Raw genomic sequence first — 23587 nt, forward strand, 5'->3', positions numbered from 1 at the left:
TAAACTATCCTATTCGGATTCGATCTTCGTCAATGTTGAATAGATTCGTCCTTGTCGCACACCTAACCTAGCCACCAAGTTTTATCCAAATCCTTCCATAACTTGAGGTATTGTGCTCTGTATAATTTTAGCCCTATCCCTCAATGGTGAAGAATCACTTTAAAATTATTGTATTCCGGATCCAGATCTTCACCAAAATCTAATGATTTTGTCCTTGTCATACACCCAATCTCTCCACCAAATTTTGGCCGAATCCATGCAAAACCTTTTGATCCACAGGCAAACAGACAATGGTAAAAACATAACCACCGTCCATCTTTGGGGTTGGTGTAACTAGAAAAAAAAAAAAAAAAAAAAAAAAAAAAGGAAATGAGAGCAGATATAAGGATGGTATAAAATAATAGAGAGATGATCTAAACAATGAAGAATTGACAGTCATTATTAGTGACTCCTTGCAACCTGCATTTCCTTCCAACCTGCATTTCCTTCCAACCTGCATTTCCTTCCAACCTGCATTTCCTTCCAACCTGCATTTCCTTCCAACCTGCATTTCCATTTCCTACCAGGTGTGGGTTGGAAAGAGTCGCTAATGATGCCTTTCAAGTCCTCATTATCTAGATCTCCTTTCCATCATTTCTATGCCAACCTTACATCAACTCATTTCATCGGGAAAAATTTTTTCTAGTAGATAAATTCACATCACCCACCAAATGGATGGACAGAATGTTAAAATAAACCACGTAATCCATGATGTCAATTGCTGGATTGACTAATATTATTAGATACAAACTGGCACTGGATATGAAACCACCTCATGGCAAAACAGCAGGAATCACCTCAAAATGACTGCAGATGAACAGAATGAATTATCATCAAAGGGAAATTCTGCCTCATACTCAGAGTACCTCCAGTCGATCAAATGTAAACAGCAGAGCATTAACGCTAAATGGAAGGTATACTGCACACACCTGTTTGAAATTTCTGGAAGCAATTGGATTCAGAAAATACAAACACCAATATTGGTTTGATAAAGATTATCCTGTCATTTATTATTTTGCAAAAACCAAAAAATGTCCCATATAAGGCTTATCTGGAAGATCTGCCACCACAAACCAAAACTCTTGAATGCAAGACTACCTGTAGCTGCAAACAAAATGTCATCATGCAAAACACCTGGTGATACAACAAAGCAACGCAGCTTCAAGAAGACAGGCACAATTCCAATCTATTCTAATGACCTGAAAATGCTATACAAGGGGCCTGAAAATATTTCATTTCACCATTTAAACGTGCAGATGGATCAACTTTGATACCTGTCATAGCTGGCATCTGAGAAGGTGGCAAGAAAACTTTGACAAACAAAAATATGTCAAAACTGGCATCAATGAAATGCTTTCGACCATATTAGATAAAAGCCCTCATCCAAAAAAATGGATGAGATATATTTCCTGGAAGAGCTCATGAGAGCAAGTAACAAGATGCAGGCAGGTAAAGCAGGAAGTCAGGATGCGCTGCTCGCTGAAATTTACAAACAAGGCTGTAAAGAGTGGAAGAAAAGACTACTTGGTCTATTCTGTGAAATCCAGCAAGCAGGAAAGTTCCTCAGGACTTTAAAGACGGCACTGTAGTCACAATAAAAACTACTCATACATCGGCACTCGGTAGAGAGCATATCTCCACCAGGCTGAACAGTTTATGTTTTGTATCCCACTGATAAGACATTATCTGGATTCGGACCTGAACCAAAATCTAATCGGCTTGTTCATGTCACTTACCCAACTCATCCACCTAGATTTGGCAAAATCTGTCCTCAACCTTTCGAAATATCATGCTATATATTGTTTTTGGCCCTATCACTTGATGATAAAGAATCACTTGATAAATTAAGAAATTCTCCGATCCAGATCAGGATATTCACCAAAATTTTATCATTTCATCCTCGTCACATACCCCAACTCTCCACCAAAATTATTCCAAATCCATCCACAACTTTTTGAGATATCCTGTTCACAAGCAGACAGACAGACAAGGGTGCTAACATAACCTCCATCCACCTCCGGTGGTGGAGGTAAAAAGGAAAGATGACTCGAGAGATTGAAATTCAAGGGACTTGCAATCAATCAGTAGCAGGTAAGAAATTTCACAACTGATAAACATATCTCACTCAAGACTTCCTGTATTTTAAAAGGATTCCTGCTGGTAGAAACATTGGCAACGTGATATTCACGGTCAGTTATATCTCTAGATTCACTTACTTGGGCATTGCAGTGACGGACGTACAACTCAATATACCAAGAAATTAATTTATTGTACAGGTACAAATCTTGGAACAACTACAGCGGCTATCTTAAAGTACCAAAGCAATTGAAACAATGCCAACTGTGAGTCATACTCAAGTAGAATATCAAAGCGTTATCTAGCGAGTCATCTATCAGCAAAATTAATGAAGGGGGCCAAAAAAAGGAGACAATGACAATATCCTAAAAAAAATAATTCCAAGCTTGTGAAATTGGCTCAGAGAAATCGATGATTATATATGAAATGATTGAAAACTGTGAATTCCAAAGTTCCATCAAGGAGCTGAATTCTTTGATACGAGGGAAATCCTCAGCGAAAGAGCTGCAAGGAAACTTGGGACTATTTTCATCATCAGTTCCCACAAGCCCCCATACATGCACATAATGAAATAATATCTGTGGTTCTCAAATTGGCTTACTAGACCACCTGAAGTTAATTCCTTCAAGCTGCCAATGTATTACCATCTCATGCTATACCCAAATCCTTCTCAGAGTTTTATTTTTAACTCTTCTCAATTTTTCTCTCCAATAAACCTTCACCTTTGTTATCCACATTTACCTGTTTCGTGGACTTTTCAACTCGTATTTTATTTCAGTACTTATCCGCCTCATCATCATCATCCACATCCTCCTCTTTTCTACGCTACATCATCCTGTCTGTACAGTATATGCATCTACTCTCTTTGATCAAGCTGGCAAATACAGGACGACTGCTCGTTTATTCCTTGCCAACGCATCTCCCTTGTATTCTGTTGCCCTCTGCTGGATTCTTGGTGCATTAACTTCTTGCTCATAATCACCAAACTGAGTATTTGAGTCTCGATACGTGTAATAAAAAGGGGAGATTTCCTCACCTCAATGTAGCGAGTACCCATGTGGTGCTTGTGCCTGCTTAGTGCCAAGTCACGGTGCTCCACATTTATAAAGCGCACCAAGGCCTCACCGTTGCGCCGGCCCTGTGGGTTGAGGCACAGTGCCACGCCACCCCTGAAAACACACACCAACACGGCATTTCTAAACCATGGTAATACAAATTTAATTTAAGATGGATATTGAATGTGCGACTTATTGTTATCCTCCAATTATAATCTATACCCTGTATACTCAAACCCCAATTTTCACAATCTAGGCAAAAAAAAAACTAACAAACAGCTTCAAGAATACATAAATGGACCGACCACCTAAAAGTCATTCACAATGAACTCCACCACAACCACAGTATTTTTAAACCTCTGTGAAAACAGGTTTTAATCAAAATGAGTATCACCATCACATTGTCCTACTTCTTCATTTGTTTCAGTGCTTCGAATAGAAAATGCATTATCAAGTGTATCAACAATATCCTTCAGGAATCCATTCAGTTTAGTTATATGAGTACTAACCAAAGAAATCGTTCAGGAAACGTCATGTTTGATGTACATTATATGATCATTTACATTTTGTAGACCACATCATCCCCATGTATGCTTCCTGCAACTTTGTGACCTTCATAATGACACAGTTTTCTTCATATAATTTCACGAAGCCCCCTCCAGGACACACATTTTCCCAGTAACACCATCCGGATTAATCCCCCTAACATCCAGGCTGGCTGAACAACACCTGAAGCAGATCATTCACACTTTCCACTCATGGGTCTGGTCTCTGACCATCAGTTTGCATGTCGTCCAAGTCAATAAACTCTGGACTTGCTGCTGCTGCTACGCTCTCAGCAATGGTTGGACCAGTACCGAGGTCAAATTCTAAATCCCTGCACCAAGTACCGCTATAAGCTACATGCCCCCATCAGCCACCGGCTGGTTTCATCACTTGTTGACAAATCATCAGCGACAGCATAGACAGAAATGCACACTACTGAGGCTATACATCACACAAACCAACTCCATCTCACTCCAGCCCTCACACCAAAGATCGATAATCCCAAACTAATCCCTGGTCGTCTTTATTTACCTTCATCCTAATCAAAAGGCTCCTGGTGTTAATTTTTAAGGATTAAGGCAATACAAGAAAATTCAAATCGATAGATGACGATAATTAGTAATCTTACCAATGTTGACCCTCTTTGTTTTCTACAAAAATCAAGCGTGATGGAACATAAGCAACAGAAGGGAAAAAGATAACATGCCATCAGTCGGGTAGCGGGACAACAAGCAAGGAAATTAATGGACAGAAAAAGACCAAGGGAAGGAAACACAGCAACAAACCTGACCGTAGACAAAAGAGCATGCAGCACAAACACTTGATCCCAGCACAATTAAAAGCACATGTGAAGCACACAATGATATGTGCGCAAATAAAATATCACATCATCAAATTAACATATATCGTTACCTGCTCTCTTTCATCAAGCTGTGCCACATTCAACAAAAAAGTTCACAAAAACCACCCAATAAACAATTCCAGAACAGGCATCTTTACGTTTAGAAAACCACAACTCGGGGCAAAGAAAATGGTGCCTCGCCATGAACGAACGAAGAACCAGAATTGATGCACAAAATTCAAAGTTTAACTATAAAGCATCTCAAAATTAAGAGGTCGTCCGCGTTCACTTTCTGCTCGAACTAAACTTGACGAAACCAGCAGTTAAAAAAAACAACAATTGTACCTTTTATTAATTTGTGTCATCCATATGCTCATAATGAAGGTTTGCTGAAGATTTGATGAGAAAAGCTCAATTGGTAAAAATGGTAATGCCTGGACAAACAAACTGACGCTCAAAAAATAAAGAAACAGACGCAATTTAAAAAATGGTTCATCTCGCACTTGATGCACTGCAGCACGGCTGATAAGGGCTATTAATTGTCACTGTGACTTTGCTCTTTCACATTTTGACCCAATTTTAAATGATTTATCCATATTTTCATAATAAAGGTTTGTTGAAAATTTGATGACAAAAGCTCAAATGGTTAAAAAAAAAAGTTATGGAACACACAATTGCAAAACTCCGTCTCCTGCTGCGCAGAGGGACAGGCTAAATATACAAAATGCCAATTTCATATTGCACAAACTTTCTTTTCGTAAAGTGTATCCAAGGCTCTATACAGCATGACAAAAGACGATTCCTGAATCAGTTATCTGGAGATTCCTGAACCTTCCTTATAGGATTTAAAGTCTGCTACCCACCACCATCTCATGCTCTTTCCCATTTCTACATCTGAGCTTTACTACAACCAGAGATCCTGTCCGCACCCTTTATTTGCAAGGCCTCCATTTGTGCTGCACTTCTGTATTTTGTTGTCCTACTGTTTGTTTTCCCTTTGCAAATCACATCCAATAATTTAAAGGCGTCAAAGTATGGATTTAAATGGTAAAATGGGAGAAAATTTTAATCAATGCACTTGATATTGGTTGCCTTTCATAGTCAATGATGGCTGTTCACATGAAACATGTGAACAACCTTGTGTGTCTGCTTCGCAGACAGCAATCACATTCTGACGTAGCAAACGGTGTAACCTGGTGTTCAAGGATTGTCCATGAAGACCAGACCACTTACTTCTGGCAGTTTTAGGCAGGAATTTGGAATTTCCTCAGGGTGCAAGTGATAACACACCTACTATTCACAAGACACTGCGGAATCGAACATCTACCAACTATTGCTGGCAGATGGGATACCTGGTTTAATGTCCATCTGATGAGCACAAATGATGCCTTGCGCTGTATTCTAAACACCAGGGTGGCAGTTTAAAATTACATCAACATTCAAATCCAGGTAAGAGAGCCCACAGGTGAGTGCATATACCTCTACGTTATTCTAACAGCCAAAAATGAATACATTTACAATATAACAATGTTTTCTTTAGCTTATTTCAACACAATGCTCCACAATGCCAGATTACAAGTTACTTTCTGAATTTGTAGAATGATGCCGACTAAAAGGTCAAACATGGATCCCATTTTGCCAAAAGGCATTGGTGTTTGAATTTAAAGAAAGGTGTTCGATCGTTAAACAACAACTTGATTGCCTCTTCATTGCAGATCTTGTGGTTTGTACGATGTATAGCAAGTGGCCCACCATTCAACGGGAAAGCAAGATTGATGATTTTCAATATAATAACATTTCTTATCATCACCAAAATATTGGTTTGCTTTGCACGATTGATCTAGTCTTTGATGTAGGCCTAACAGGCTGACAGGCTGCAAACTTGTTCGACAAAGGGTGTTGGAATGTATTTTACCGAGTAAACACACGTTCCACATCATCATAACGGCTGAATTATTCAGTTGCTTACGTCATTGTAAATATAATTATCATAAAGTTATTTTTCTCCAAATCGATGAGCAATTTGTACAAAAGCATTGTTGCTGTTTGTTTACTTGGTTATCAATACGGAAGTGACTCAGCTCAGTTTTGCCAAATGTACAGCAACTCTTCAAAGCAGGAAAGTGGCACAACTTTACAAAACAGGTATGGCTATCAGAATCTATATTTGCTGTCTCCAACAGATTATTGAGAAGCAAAGTTGATAAATGTTTGACACCTTGGAGGTATGAACATCACCATAGCGTTTAAATGTCAGATGACTGCAATAGTCACCGTGCTCACAGCTTGCCCATGTATATGGCATTGCATTCGTTTTTCGTGATTGTGAGACCCATCAACAACATGGGCACATCCAGTAAAGTTTGTCTTGTTTGCCAACTAAACTAAACTAAATTTTATTTTATCAAATCACAATACAAGACACTTAATTAAATTAAAGCAGAGTTTGATATGTCACATACAAACAAAGAAAGCAGCTCACATGTGACGTTAGTTGATGCAAACCGAAGACCACCTCACCCTTATCCCATTTATAACAATAAGCCCCTCAAACCTGGAAAGGTTTTGCTTAAATTTTCATTAATATCCATTTCAACTAATGTTGAGGCAAATAAAGTGGATGATAAACACAAATTGGCAAAATCTACACTACCGGTCAAAAGTTTTAGAACACCTCAATTTTTACACTTTTTATTGAAATTTATGCAGTTTAATGTCTCAATGTACTCTGAACTTAAGCAAAGAACAAATAAACAATTGGAGATTTAAAAAAAGAAATCATAGAATCATTTTGTTCAACAAAATTTAATTTAGATTTTTGACTCAGCGAAGTAGCCACCTTTTGCAGATATAACCGCCGAACACACTCGTGGCATTCTTTCTTCAATGGAAATCAAATATTGTTCAGGAAGTTCTTCCCAACACTGTTGCAGAAGTTCCCACAAATGTGTTGCACTTGTAGGTTGCTTTGCTTTCCCCTTCTGTCCAGTTCATCCCAAACCAGCTCGATGGAGTTTAAGTCTGGAGACTGTGCTGGCCATTCCATGATTTGAAGCCTACCGTCTTGTTCTTTTCCTTGAAGGTAGTTTTGACATAGCCTACAAATGTGTTTAGGGTCATTATCTTGCTGTAGGATGAACCCCTGACCAACTAGGCGTATACAAGAGGGTATTGCATGGCGCTGCAAAATAGTGTGGTAGCCCTTTTGGTTCAGGGTGCCAGTCACTCTGTGCAATTCGCCGACTCTGGATCCAGCAAAAGAGCCCGAGGCCATCACACTTCCTCCTCCATGTTTGACAGTTGGTGTCACACACTGAAGAACCATCTTTTCACCTACTCGACGGCATACAAAAACCCTGCGTGATGAACCAAAGATTTCAAATTTTGATTAATCGGTCCATAAGACTTTCTTCCAGTCTTCAGTAGTCCACTGGCGGTGCTTCATGGCCCAGGCAAGCCTCTTTTTCTTATTTTGCCATCTTGGCAATGGCTTTCTTACTGCCACTCGACCTGTCAAACATGCAGCTCGAACTCTTCTCTTCACAGTTGAAACTGAGACTTGCTTACTTCGACCAGTGTTAAGCTGTGCTTGAAGCTGTTGTTTGTACGCAAATTGCCTATCTAAAAGGCCTATCATGCAAGCTGTTGACTCTCACAAACTTGTCTTGATTCTGTTGTGGCTTTGGGTCTGCCAGACCTCTTCCTGTCAGAGTTTCCTCCAGTTTCCAATATACTACTTCCTGCAGTGCAATATTGTCCAAATAATGATTCAGACGGTGAAATAACAGTCTGTTCCAATGCTGCTTTTATACAGACAGGGGGTTTGTAATCAAGTAATCAGCAGAGGTTGTGACACCTGCAAGAATTGTTTGCATCAACTTTCAAGGCTTAATTTACTTACATTGCTGCAGAACAGCTGTAAGTTGTTCATCCATTACTTGTTCCCTGAAGAAGGCCTTTTTTTACAATATAACTGTGCAATTTATATTATTTTCCCCTTTTGCTAACCTAAACTTTTTTTTAAACCTCGAGCAGTTTACTGCTTACCTTTGTACCATTTCAGGTCATTCACTGGACATTAAACTGCATAAATTTCAATAAAAACTGGAAAAATTGAGGTGTTCTGAAACTTTTGACTGGTAGTGTATTTAGTCTTGTATTTCCTCCCTTCCCCTTTCAACTGCTCTTGTTTTACTGTTCTCTCCTTATCAACACCCCTAGTTCAATACATCCACAATATCATCCTCCTAAACATGAGGTCACATGTTGCCACTACCAAGGCGGTCTCTCAGCAATAAATACAATAGGTGGTTTGCCATTGCTTTCCCAGTGGGGGTCAGTAGGCAATTCACTTGGGTATTATCATAGCAAAAACAAAAGGATCAGCAAGAAAGGGAAAGTGGAGGAGAAGAACGAGGAAGGAGCAGATGGAGATAGATATAATGGGACAACAAAAGAGCAACACAGCAGGATAATGTGAAATGTATTACCACATGATAGACAGACTCACGCAGTTACTCACTTGGCAATGTTTAGGCCTTTAAAAAATTGGGCAATATCTTGATCAGAAGACTGCCAGGGTAGACCACGAGCTTTGACTACGGTGTTGCTGTCCACAACCTCCATTCTATTGCTGGGGTAGGGTGTAAGAAGCAGAATTATAAAATAATTTAGTACATTATTTTTTACACACACACACACACACACACACACACACACACACACACACACACACACACACACACACACACACACACACACACACACACACACACACACACACACACACACACACACACACACACACACACACACACACACGTTATTAATCTCGATTCTAGTAAATAATTCTTGTCAAAATACTACCGTTGGAATATTTTTTGATAGGTCATTTCTACAAGTTATGAAATCAAAGAAGTTTATTAGTACATGGTAACAAGCTGCCAAACAATCTTCATTGCGGAAGAAACAACTTTTTTGTCTGAATAACTACATTCTCTGCAACAACAAAGCAAAGTGATCAGTGTCTATTTCGTTGTTGGCAGGGAGAGTACAAACTACCTCACTGCTCATCTTCACTCATTTGTTCTTCTTTTCCCCACCTCTGGAACCAACTTCGACATCCTCTTCGATCTCATTCTTTCCTCCAGGCAGACATGGCGACTCGAGTCAAGGACTTGGAGTCGAGTTGTGCTCGAGTCACCAATTTTGTGACTTGCAACTTGCGACGATGCCGACGAATGAATGAATACTACTAGAACGCCACTCAGTAGAGCGCATACTCCCGCCGTGGGTGGCTGCTGCTGAGCCCTATCTTCCAATGGTAAAAAATCCTTCAAAAAATTCCTGGATCCGGAATAATATCCTGAGCTTCACCAAAAACGAATCAATTCTTCCTTATCCCAAGGGCAATCATCCCACCAAGTTTCATCCAAATCCGTTCAGAACTTTTCCAGATATCTTGTTCACAAACGCACGAACACACACATGGACGGACACGATCGAATGCATTACTCCCTGGTGGGAGTAATAATATGCAGTATTTACCTGTGCCACCGAAGGTGGATGGAGGTTATGTTTTCACCCCTGTCTTTGTTTGTTTGTTTGTGAACAAGACATCTCAAAAAGTTGTGGATGAATTTGGACAAAACTTGGTGGAGAGGTTGAGTGTGTGACAAGGACGAATCGATTTGATTTTGGTGATGATCTGAAAATGGATTCGGATACGATAATTATTTAATTTTCAAATGATTCTTCACCACTGAGAGATCGGGCTAAAACCGATACATAGCATGATATCTCAAAAAGTTATGGACGGATTTGGACGAAACTTGGTGGACAGGTTGGGTGTGTGACAAGGACAAATCTATTCGATTTTGGTAAAGATCTGAATATGGATTCGGACACGAGAATTATTTAATTTTTCAAGTGATTCTTCACCATTGAGAGATCTGGCGAAAAGCGGGAGACAACATGATATTTAAAAAAGTTATGGATGAGTTATGACTAAACTTGGTGGATGAGTTGGTTCGGTGACAAGAACAAGAAGATTAGATTTTGGTTCAGGTCCGAATTCAGATCCATCAGTAGGGTACAAAACAAACTGTTCAGCCTGGCGGAGGTATGCTCTCCACCGATTGCGTTCTAGGGCAGTGATGCGTTTGTGACTGATTGTCTTTCAATGTCTGGTAGGATGTGACTATATTTATAAACAAAGACTATCGGAGTCGTGCGCCAAGGGGAGCAAGAACTCGGTTCAAGCTTGTGCTGAGCTTAGAAAAGGTATTCGTTATACAGCGCCCAAAGCGCCGCTGAGCCTCTTATTTTTTTAGTCTACGTGTTTTATGGCTCATAATGGAACTCAAACAAGCGCGCGCACACACACACACACACACACACACACACACACACACACACACACACACACACACACACACACACACACACACACACACACACACACACACACACACACACACACACACAGAGGTTTTAGCTTTGAGTGGACATTCTTGCCATTACATCGACGAGAATGAGCATGAGCGTCACAGCGTGGCTTGCTGCTACTCTCCGCACATGTGCGCTTCGCATCGTTATCTGCAGGATGGTGGAGATTCCAGGGGTGGTCATATTTGCTTAATTTTGATTTTATTCCGAGGGTGACCAGCGAGGGTGGTCAACAACTTTGATTTAAAGAAATTAAACTTTGTCATTTTTATTTTTTCCATTTACTTATTCGATTTATTTATTTATTTAGTCATTTATTTTACAGAGGACACATGCACAAAAAAATCATCATGATCATATAAACAACCAGCTCATGACCCCTGTAAACCTTGAGTATTGAAGGCTTACATGTTACCAAGGTCTACGATATATGACATTATGACGTGACACTTGACTTGAGACTTGCCCTCAAAGACTTGCCCTCAAAGACTTGAGACGTTCTTGAGACTTGGCTCAGGTGCTGTGGTGACATCTGCCTCCAGGTCTTCAAGACAGCTGTACACCAGCTTCTCATATCGTCCCCAAACCAAAACCATTATCTTTTCTACCTTCGTTAATCCTCTCCCCACCGAAACCCAATCATTCCTCCTTCCAGTTTTCCAGTTTTCCAGTTTTCCCTCTTTGGAGTTTCCTTCTGTATCCATCTTGCCACATATGTTTTTCATGTTACATCCTGATCCATCCATTCATTGTACTGGCTCTTCCACAAGCCTCGACAATGTATACAACAAAAATGAAAACTTGTAAATGGAAAAGTTTTTTTCAGAAAAAGGAGCAACATAAATTTGGAATTCTTACCACGTGCCAGACTCAAATTTTGTGTTCACTTCCTCAGGGTCCACAAAGCTGTGATCTGTGAAATACATACATATCATAGTATTTCTTGGCTTTCAACCTACTTTACCTTTTACTTGAACAACTCCAATCAAGATTATTAATGTGGTAAAGGACAAGGATAATAAATAAATTAAAAATAACATTTATTGTTTCTTCGACAGAGTTTTCCACTTAAGGACGATCTGGTACATTATTGTATGTAGAACAAGGAGACAACAACATATTTCCACACTTTTGCATGCAGTACAAAGACATTATAAAACTAGAACGGCACTCGGTAGAGTGCATACCTCTGCCAGCTGAAAAGTTTACGTTTTGTATCCCACTGTTACGCCGGATCTGTATTCGGCCCAGGACCAAAATCGAATCGGCTTATTCCCATCGTCGAACCAACCTGTTCGCCTAGTTTTGTCATAACTCGTCCAAAATATCATGCGAATATAGTTTTGTCCCGATCTCTCAATGGTGAAGAACACTTGGGGAAAAAATTCCTGTATCCAGATTATCACCAAAATCTAACCATTTATTCCTCGTCACCCTCCCAACCTGTCCACCAAATTGTCAGAATCCGTCCACAACATTTTGAGATATCCTATTCACAGACAGACAAACAAACAGACAGACGGACAGACAGAGGTGAAAACAACCTCCATCCACCTTTAGTGGCGGAGGTAACTCCAAAGAAACTCAAAATGCAAAGCCCATCCACCTCCACTTTGTACTCAAACTTTTCTTAACAGATAGACCACAACAGATGAGACCACATTTAGAGGCCATTTTTCCCCACAGAGCAGGGGTTGGCCTTTTTTGGGCACCGTGGTCCCCTTTTTGAAGCAATGTTTTATGGCCAGATGCCCTTCCTGCCGCCAACCCTGTTGGTCGCCTCTTGCGACACAGGGAATTACCAGTGAACTGGTACTCAATTTGTCGACCTCAGAAGGATGACAGGCTGAGTGAACCCCCCTGGCGTCAACTCGTTGATTAACCGGGATTTTGTTACGGAGGATCCCAGGTTCCCAAGCCAGCACCCTAACCGCTAAGCCAACACCAGGCTTCATAGACCACAATGGATGAAGTGCAATAATATGGTATAACATTTCTGTGTGTGTTTTTTAGTCTTGGCACACCACAAAGTTATGTTGTCTCTCCCATTTTGTTTTCTTTATATACACAAGTGACTCCTCCAGTTCAAGACCTAATTGTAGTGTCATCAAATATGAAAATTATACAATAATTATTGTGTTCCTACTGAACGATAGGCATGAATACGTGAACGAAGTTCAGAAGTTTGTAGACAGGTGTGACATCATTATTTAGTTGTTGACGTCAACAAGTCAAAGGAAATTATTTTTGATTATTGCTGCTTAGCGGCTAGCCATGACCCTTTGATCATTCATGTTTATAGTACTGAAAAAGTTCCTGAGCACAGGTATTTGGGAACAGTAATCGATAAGTTTAAATGGAGCAATAATAAGATGAGTGTTGGCCAGTAAAGCGAACCAAAGATTGTACTTTTTATGGAAATTGAGAGTTTCATATTGATAGTATAAATTTGGTTATTTTCTATCAAATCTTGATTCAAAGTCTTCTTGCTTTCGATTTGATATGTACATTTGGTAATTTGTCAAAAAGGAATGTTAAGAAATTGGAAAAACCTAGTAAGATTGCTCAGCATGTAATATGGACAAACCTTCACTCATTTTGTACATTGGATGGAAAACGTGCTGTGTTGAAGGTTCACAGGATAACATGACGCAACACACCCACATTATAATTGTTAGCCCATCCACCCACTCAGGGGGAGGTGTGTGTGTGTGTGTGTGTGTGTGTGTGTGTGTGTGTGTGTGTGTGTGTGTGTGTGTGTGTGTGTGTGTGTGTATATATATATGTATGTCCAACGCATAACCATTTGAACTTTTCTCCTCAAATTTTTAACAAATCTTTCTTTTGAGAATATGGAGAACACCAATTAATAAATTTTAATTCCTTTTTGTGGCTGTTATTTTCATTAAGTTTAGTTTGAGTACAAGGCAGATGTGGACAGGACAGGCTTGCATTTTAGAGTGCTTTCTAGTTTGATTTGTCATGCCACCGGTAGCATGAAAAGAGTTCCATTCGTCATTTGCAGTTTCCACTAACAAAGAGCAATGATGCATCAAAGATGACTTTTCCTATTGATCATCATGTTGGTCATCAACATCATTTGAGGCAGGCCCCAGAGTTAAATATTGAAAACAACAACTAAATTCTAATGTGATGCGGTAAGAAAATCCCAAATTAGCAATTTGATGAAGATTTGTTTTTCAAAACTAGCAGTGATTGGCCTTGTGCCCAGTCTGTTCCATTGCAGACCATGTTCCAATTGAATCGGGCTTTAAAATCTTAAACCACTAAAGACTTATTTTCCCCAATACAAAATAGAATAAACAAAACTGAGAAATGTGGTAGAAAATATCAGAGGTTAGCTCGTAAAAATATTGGATTGAACACCCTGGCACTTGTGATACATGTTCTTCTTCCTCTCATCACTTTATAAGGGGTGAGGTGAAATGGTACCAATCTTCTGCCATGCCCTGACCACGATACTCCTCCACTCCCCTCTCCAAAGCCAATTCTGTCCACCCTCCAACCACCCCAACCTTACTTATATCCCTCTTGACGCAATCCCCCCCATCTCAACCGCGGTCTACATCTTTTCCTCTTGCCTTGCTCCCTCAACCTATCCACTCCCTTTGCCATTCTCTCTTCCACACCAAGTGTCCAGCCTACTTCAGCCAGCTTTTTACCATCTCCCAATTGAGCTCATCTGCACACCAATCTCCTCAGTCCATCCATCCTCCTTCTACCCACCTTCGATACTCCTGCAATCCTCATGACCCGGTTGTTCCCACAGACCTGTAGCCTCTGGTGTTGTCTCTCTGTCAGTGCCACTGTCACCAAACCGTAAAGGTAGCCGGCATTACACATAACATCAGAACTTTCTCTTTCAATTTTCTTGACGTTTCTTTCTGCCTACCATCAATCCCTCCACCCTCCTCCATGCATTAGCACACCCCCCCCCCCCCCCACCCCTTGTATCCATGTTTCTAGAAAGCCTCCTTCCACTCCCCCAGTACCTTCTGCATCTCCCGCCCACTCTCCACCACATCGTCCGCATATAACATCCTCCCCATACTACACCCTTCATGTTTACCTTCCTGCTAACTAGCTCCAACATCATGATAAACATGAGGGCCGAGAGCACTTCTATGCCTCAACCCGATGTTCACGCTGAACAAATGTGCTATTTAATAAGCAAAAATAAGCCAATATCAAAATCAAATAATTCCCATTGAGGAAGTTTTATTTTGCGGAAGTCAAATAATTCGTCTTATTTTCGCACCTAGGTCAGATAGATGTACAGGAAATTAAATGGCTACAAGTTCAAATATCTGAAATGACACCGCGACTCAACACGTTTGGAAAATTGTCGGGAAAGATGAGATCTAGCAAAGGATTACAAATCAAGTAAATAAAAATAAATAAATAGAAACTCTTAATACAAACATCAAAATGGAATTGTTCACACTTGCACATCGAGCTCCCTTAAATTATTGTATATAGTGAAAGTGTCCAGGCACATTACACATATGTGACCTTAACAGTGGAGGCAATTTTCTTTAATGATTACCCATTACATTTATGTCATATTATGAAAAAATGTGAAAATAATGTTCATATATGGCAGTGAGCACGAGAAACTACTCACCGCTGGCCATAAATAACATCTACATCCTCAAATGGGTAAAGTGTTTTGGAATTACAAGTTTAACATTGGGGCCTGGAAAGACCAAACGAAATATAAAAATAAAATAAATGAGGTCATGTGACTTACTGTACGGCTCAGAAAGGAGTGCTTGGATTATCTGTCCCATCAAACGTACATGGGAAACTCCAAACTCTTCCAAATTGGTTTCGATTTTCAGATCTGCAATGCTTCGTAAAAGAAATTCAACACCAAGAGAAGCCATATAGATACATATATATATATATGAACTCGAATAAACAAACTTAGTGGTTATAGTCGAATAGAAACCAGGACCAAGCTCTGCATCCAAGGACAACCTCCATGGATCTTCACACAAAGGCCAAAACTCCTGGGAGAACAATGTCTACCAAAATGAAAAGTTATATATTTATTTTGATGTTAAAAGTGGGATGAGCAAATGATGAAAATGGAGACCATGTTTTACGACAAACAAGAGCCTGGTACATTTGAGACTCAAATTGCTTCCCTTGTTTAGTTTGGACAAATTTGTCTTGTCCAACACGTATACATAATTTTTCACGAGAGGAGAACAAGGAAGCAAAAGAGATAAAGGAGTGGCGGAAGGGTTTTGAAGTGGGGTGAGATGCTGGGGCCACAGACTCTTGAGAAACAAAAGATGGCAAACCTTGCAATCACGAGAGATGGTAAAAATAATCAACATTTTGAGCAACTCCGGGACATTTTAATCTGTGCGGCAATTGTGTCAAACTTCTCGTTTCAATTGCGTCAAACATTTCCTTTCTCCAAACTCGACTCCTGCATTTACACGCATGCCGGCAGCCATTTGGGTGTGCTGCATTCCATGCTATCGGAGACACCCAAAGATTTCAACCGAGAATGCATCCCCACCACCACACCCTCTCCAAGCAACTTACACACACACACACACACACACACACACACACACACACACACACACACACACACACACACACACACACACACACACACACACACACACACACACACACACACACACACACACACACACACACACACACACACACACACACACACCTACCTATCCAAGTGGGTGTTACATGTTTTCACATTATTATATCACCCACTACAGAGAACATTATAAAAAATTGTAGCTGAGATTGCCTGACCTCTATTGCAAGGTAAGAAAGAAAAATAAAAAAACCTTCACTGTATCCACTTATTAAACTTTTACGAACTTTTCGTACAACAGCCAAGCACCTGCACCTTCAAAGGTTACTGGTAGGTATCGGATTCAATAACTCCAGGCATGGGTAAAGAATTCACCCTCAAAACTTTTCCTTCACCCTCTCTCCCCCCTCCCCTTACCCCAACACAGCCAAAGTCCCAAGCCAACATTTCAGATCTATTTTATTAATCACAACTGTCTTGACACATTGTCATAACATCACACATCGGCAAGAGCTACAAGTTTCAGGAAAGTACAATATTCACAATATAAACTATTTTTGGGGTACAACGTCAGCATGAGTCACAGGGAGGGGGCCATTCATAAGAATATGCAATGAGCGTGGCATTGGGTGTGTTGTGGGCGTGGCATTGGGTGTATTGTGGGCGTGTCTACAGTGCCATACTGAGCACAATCACATGGAGGGCAATCAGACACCAACAGCAAAAGCACAGCAAGTCATGCCCACTGAATGTAGAGAACATTGGAAGACCTTGTGGGATGAACACCGATTGGTTTAGCAAGTCAAAATTTACAATTTGCGATTCCTTTATCACTTACTACAATCTAGCAATTATGGTCACATTCAAAACCACAGGTAACACCAACTTTATGGCTGCACACAGGCAAGGCCCAGGTGCGGCGACACATGTTGGTGTTGCCCCTAGTTTTGAACATGGATCTTCCCGAATCCAGCAGTGGTTGGATTTTTTTTTTTTTTTTTTACAAACAACTGTGGTTGAAAAACTTCCTTCGTCAGGCCTTTAAATGGTGCTTACCCGTGCAGGACAACAGTATAAAATAAAAATCTAGGCCACGCCAACAGGACTATGCCACAGTGGCCAGCTGGGTACGCTTTACCTGGTGTCTAACTGCAATTAGGCACATTTTTCGCAATTACTTTGGATAAACTGCGAGGATATACACATACTCTGATGCAATTACAACTATTCATTATTGTGCACTAAATGTGTTGTTGATCACCAACACATTGTATTTTACAAAAGAGAAGAGAATAAATATATGTGGAAGTATTTCATTCATTTGTGTTCTGTTAAGGTCATGTCACAGTAAGGATACATTCGGCCATTGCAGGGACATCCACGTCCTTCAGGTCTGGAGCATCAGGGCAGCTCTTTTTGAACTCCTTACGTAAATCAAAAAAGGAGTGGAAGCATTCGAGGAGTGTGACACTCTGAAAAATAAAACAATGAATATTTAAAAAAAATTATTATATATGTGTGTGTAATATATATATATAACCCTCATGTGTAACTATTCCCAATCTGTCCCTGTCAAACAGCCAACAATAACATCACATGAAGCATTTTGAAAGCTTCTTAATTTTGGATGTCAAGTTCTTGGAGAGGGAGGGGAGTGTGAAAGGGGGGCTGTGGGATGGTGTGATGGGTGGGGTTTTGGGTGATTGGGGAGCAGGGGGGAAGCAATGTCCCCACACCTTCTTGACTGCCTCTGGATGCAACACCTGACGGATATGCAGCTGGCCATCAGTACACAGCACAAATGGAGACCCAGGGCCAAGGTTGAGTTCATTGGCGATGGCAAGGTGGACCTGCAGGGAAATATCAACAGGGTCGGCCAACGTCAACACGATTAGCTCACAACTGTGCACACAATGCTCCACGCCCAGCGCTTTTACCTTTCACCACCGTCACAGGGACAAGCGTACATGACTCAGGTTTAAGTTTCCCAGAATGCTTAAAGAGTAGATTATGCAGCGATTAAGAACAGGTTTCACCAGTCGGCCACTTTTGTCGTTTTTGGTGAAGGTTTTGCTTGTGCAGGGAGCAGAACAGGTATGTAATAGAATGGCTGCTCCTGATGCTCATCTCACACCTCTGGATTACTTAACATGCTTAAAAGTGCGAATGTATCCTTCGTTGTTCCCTTCATTTACAAGTTGCGATCACCCAGAACTTACTTCCACAAAATGGCACAAATTACCCAATTTCGAATTCGAAAACGTGGCAAAGTGGAAAATCAACAATCAAATAACCTCCAGCACTGATCATATCTATATATATCTATATATATCTATATATATCTATATATATATATATATATCTATATATATATATATATACATACACACACACACACACACACACACACACACACACACACACACACACACACACACACACACACACACACACACACACACACACACACACACACACACACACACACACACACACACACACAATATATATATATATATATATAATTATATACACACACACACACACACACACACACACACACACACACACACACACACACACACACACACACACACACACACACACCAATATATGTGTATATATACATATACATATACAGACTTGGCATTTAATATGGAATATATATTTTTTTTCTTGACATGGGTTTACTTTCTGAACTCAGTATATCAATCTGGTGAGTTTTTTTTTACCCTTCGGTGATGTCTTTGTTGAAAGAACCATGTCACTGAATGTCTTTCGCAGCAAGAAGTCAATAACAGGATTATATCACAGGTGGCGTGACAAAATGTAAGGACAGATACATTTGACGATTGGCTTCACAATCGGGTATACAAGGGTTGTTGCGTTCTGTATTCGTGGAAAACAACTGCTGCACGTCTACAAAAGTTATTGCCGCTTCCTCTGGAGATGGTCCGTCAACTTGACAATGCTGTTTGTCATGGAGTGGTGGCTTTACGAAATTCTGGCATGAAACAGCCTGCTATTGCTCGGCAGTATGGCATCACTCAAGGTCAGGTGTCAAAGATCCTGAAACGAAATGCTCAGAGGGGTGTCCCTACTCCAATACCGAGGCCAGGACGTCCATGCAGAACCACAAGGAGAGATGATCGCCAGCTGCACCGGTTAGTCTGCAATGGCCGTACCAAGTCAGCTAATCGGCGTAGGGCTGAGTGGCATCAACTGACAAATGTGCCTGTATCCAGAAGGCTAGTCAACCAACGACTGGTTCAAGCAGGCTATCGTGCCAGGCATCCCCTGAGAAAGCCACGCCTGACCAGACAACACAGCCAGCGCCGATTGCAGTGGGCCAGAGAGCACCGTCAATGGCAGCCAGGACACTGGAATCACGTGACCTTCAGTGACGAGTCTAGATTTCTGGTCTATCGTCAAGATGGCCGCGTCCGAGTGCGCAGACAAGTGCATGAAGCCCACAACGAAGATTGTATAGTGCCAAGAGTCCAAGCTGGAGGTGGTGGGGTGACCGTTTGGGCTGCTTTTCATGCAGGGGGCAAAACTGACCTGGTTGTTCTGAATGGAAACCTGAACCAGTTCAAGTACAGGGCCATTCTGGAAGAAACATTGCTTCCATTTGCTCGTGCAGCCTTTCGAGGAAACTTTGTCTTCCAAGATGACAATGCACGGCCTCATCGTGCTCGCATGATCCAACACTTTCTTGCTGAACGTGGTGGAGAGCATATGGAGTGGCCTGCCATGTCCCCGGATATGAATCCGATAGAGAACTTGTGGCCAGAAATAACGCATCAAATCGACAACTTGGACCAGCAGCCGACCTCTGTGCGTGAATTGCAGCAGACTCTTGTCACTGCATGGCAAGCGATTCCTGTCCAAACCTTGGCAAATCTCGTGAACAGCATGCGTCGACGTGTACGTGCTCTCCTGAATGCTTGTGGGGGTTACACGAAGTACTGAACTGTAATTTTACTGTCCGTAATCCCAGTCATAATTTAGCTTTTGTTCTTGTTGAATTTTTTTTTGGCTAATGTGCAAAATAAAGAGATACTTCTGGAAAACGGACAGAAGTTTAACACAGTACTGTCCGTGAATTGAGTTCGATATCAGTTTACATCACTTTCGAGGATCAATTTATTTGCTTCGAAATGTCAAATGTGGTTTTTGTTTCTTTTAAACGTCACATTAACAAAATCAAGAATAATTTCAACATAATTCCAATGAACTTTTGGTTCTAAGTCATCTTGAAAAGTAAGTTCACCCCCACAAAAAAAAATTCCATATTAAATGCCAAGTCTGTATAATATACATATACACACATTCACACACCAATATATGTGTATATATACATATACATATATACACATTCACACACCAATATATGTGAATATATACATATACATAATATACACACATTCACACATCAATATATGTGTATATCTACATATACATATACACACATTCACACACCAATATATGTGAATATATACATATACATACATTCACACACCAATTCACACACTAACACAAACACACACACCAACACACACACCAACACACACACCAACACACACACACCAACACACACACACCAACACACACACCAACACACACACCAACACACACACCAACACACACACACCAACACACACACCAACACACACACCAACACACACACCAACACACACACACACACACACACACACACACACACACACACACACACACACACACACACACACACACACACACACACACACACACCGTTTGAGGTTGTTTAATGGAAGTTTAGTAATTGAGTGAGCAATGAACCAAAAAAGGAAGTAAATAAATAACATGCATTGGAGCTCCAGGTAAACTTGTAAAGGAACCTGCGCAGAAAGCAATCCGTTTGGTCCTTAATACTCCGCCCGACCCAAATCCTCGTTATAAAACCAGAAATGTGAATAATACGATAATAATGATAATAATAATAATGTATTTGGTGCTGAAGATTCCAAAGCCCTCACCTGCTGCAACACCTGCTCAAGGGAAACTGCTTCTGCCAAGTCCGTATCGCTCAGACCGGTCTCTTCCGAGCATGCCTCGTTCACCTGCCAAGACTCAGGTTTGACCAGCGCCTTGTGGACGTCTCCCGCCTGCAGGTGAACCCATTACAGTGAGCCCGAGAGTGCGACGACAGGTAACGTTAAGAACGGCAAAGGTAACTCACGGCGAGGCATTTTACCTTTTGCTCGAGGACGTCAACCACCTGCCAGGTGAGCAGCACCGTTTCGCTTTCGTCCGAGCCGAGCTTCGGTCCATTCTCCCCCGCGGTGACACTGAAAAACGCCACAAGACACTGTGGCGCGGTTGACATGATTGCTCACCTTAAGCCAAGAACACGCACGACACAAAGTAAAAACTACGTAATTCAACTGTACAGCGTCGATAAAGCTTCTCCAATTGCAGGAACAAGCGATTTCCCACAGCAACAAGTCAGTGTGAACTGCAACCCGCCACCTTTCCCTGCCCTGCCCTTCACCAAAAAGCGACTTAACTCTACCTGTACGCCCGTACGTACACTCCCACCCACGCCCGACCTGAATACCGCCCCCGCCGGGCCGCACGCCATCTCCCTGCCCCATCCACACCTCGTTTTTTTTTTCCTACAGACAGGCGAATCGTTAAGCGCGTTGCAGGAACAGCTTTACCTGGCTGGGATGGGCCTCGCGGTGACGTCATTGCGCCACGCCCGCCGTGACGTCATTACGTCCCTCCCATCGCGCCGCCATTTCTGGGGCCGCGTGCGGGGTACGTGGCGCTGAATACCGCCGCGAGCGAAAAGTAAACACTTTTGCGTCGGTCCCGAACTATGCCGATCACCGGCGGGCGTACACGTTAAAAAGCACCTTTGTGTTACCGACTCGATACCTTGTTGACTGTTGTGCTCGTCGCCATTGTGTATAGCGCCAACCGTAGGTGTGCGGTGACATTGTCGGTGAGCCTCGCTAAAAGAATTAAAAAATCCATTTGGCGGTTCGGAACGAGCCAACCTCTCCCCGTGTTTGCTTTACCTGCACTCGCTGCGAATACCGGCACAGGTTTGCCGGACGCATGAAGGCGTGCACGGGTGGGGAAAGCCTGCACGCCAGGTAGGCAGGAATGATCACGGTACATGATAATCGACCGTCAAGGCACAAAGCGACGTGCAGTTCCGCCCCTAAACTTGCACGGCAAATGCAAACACGGCGACCTGTCCGGTCCGGTTGGCCGTGTTTCGACGCCCAGGTGCACTTGACTGTCTTTTTGCGCAACAAGAGGCCGAACTTGTTTCAAACAAAGCGATCGATGCCTCCGGCAAAAAGAGCTCGCTCGACTAGACAAAGCAAACGTGTATCGGTTACCTGTGCAAGGCTAAATAAAACCAACAGAGATTCGATCGCACCTTCAACCATTAATCATGAAATGCGTTAATTGCGCAAATAATTTCGACTTCGATTTAGTTTATAGATGGAGAAACGGTTAAACCAAAACTTCGAAATGAATTCACAAATCTTTAGTTCCCAAAACTCAACACAATCCGATCGACTTTATTAAAATCCGATCCCGACTTCCTTAAAATCCGATCCCGACTTCCATGAAATCAATGGAATTATCAATGAAACGTAAAATATATCGTGTTTTTTTATTTCCTCCGAAATCTGTAATTATGTATCTGAGTTGTCGGACCAAACTCGAGCATGAACTGGTGTATCCACGTCATGGAGCACCACACCCTTGTTCCCGGGATTCAATTTAAAGTTTACAATTACTACCTGCAGCCTTTCCCTCGTGCGTGCCACAGTTTGAGCCTTGTCCCACCTGTTGTTCACTAACTGCGACTCTGCTTTCCCACAAGCACACATCTGCAAGTCAATAAAGTCTGTTCGACAACTTAAACGGATTTAATATACAGCAGGTCATTAATGCAGTGCTGACAAAGAGCCTAGGAAA

At 41.5% G+C, this 23587-nt stretch overlaps 1 protein-coding gene across 2 annotated transcripts in view; it reads right to left on the minus strand.

The window, feature by feature from the left end:
• ESRP1 (epithelial splicing regulatory protein 1) overlaps positions 1-22264 on the minus strand; it is a 70442-nt gene extending 48178 nt beyond the window's left edge. For both annotated transcript variants that reach the window (XM_068107951.2, XM_068107950.2), the window contains exons 1-8: positions 21840-22264; positions 21622-21750; positions 18337-18450; positions 17958-18072; positions 15776-15868; positions 11863-11917; positions 9080-9190; positions 3152-3284 (exon numbers count right to left, since the gene is read on the minus strand). In XM_068107951.2, coding sequence (XP_067964052.2) covers positions 3152-3284; positions 9080-9190; positions 11863-11917; positions 15776-15868; positions 17958-18072; positions 18337-18450; positions 21622-21750; positions 21840-21971 — 882 coding nt within the window. In that variant the 5' untranslated portion in view covers positions 21972-22264. The remainder of the gene's footprint in view (positions 1-3151; positions 3285-9079; positions 9191-11862; positions 11918-15775; positions 15869-17957; positions 18073-18336; positions 18451-21621; positions 21751-21839) is intronic.
• Positions 22265-23587: the final 1323 nt, after the last annotated feature.

Source organism: Myxine glutinosa, chromosome 2 (genome assembly GCF_964187855.1).
Source record: "Myxine glutinosa chromosome 2, kmMyxGlut1.1, whole genome shotgun sequence".
In the NCBI taxonomy this organism is placed as follows: domain Eukaryota; kingdom Metazoa; phylum Chordata; class Myxini; order Myxiniformes; family Myxinidae; genus Myxine; species Myxine glutinosa.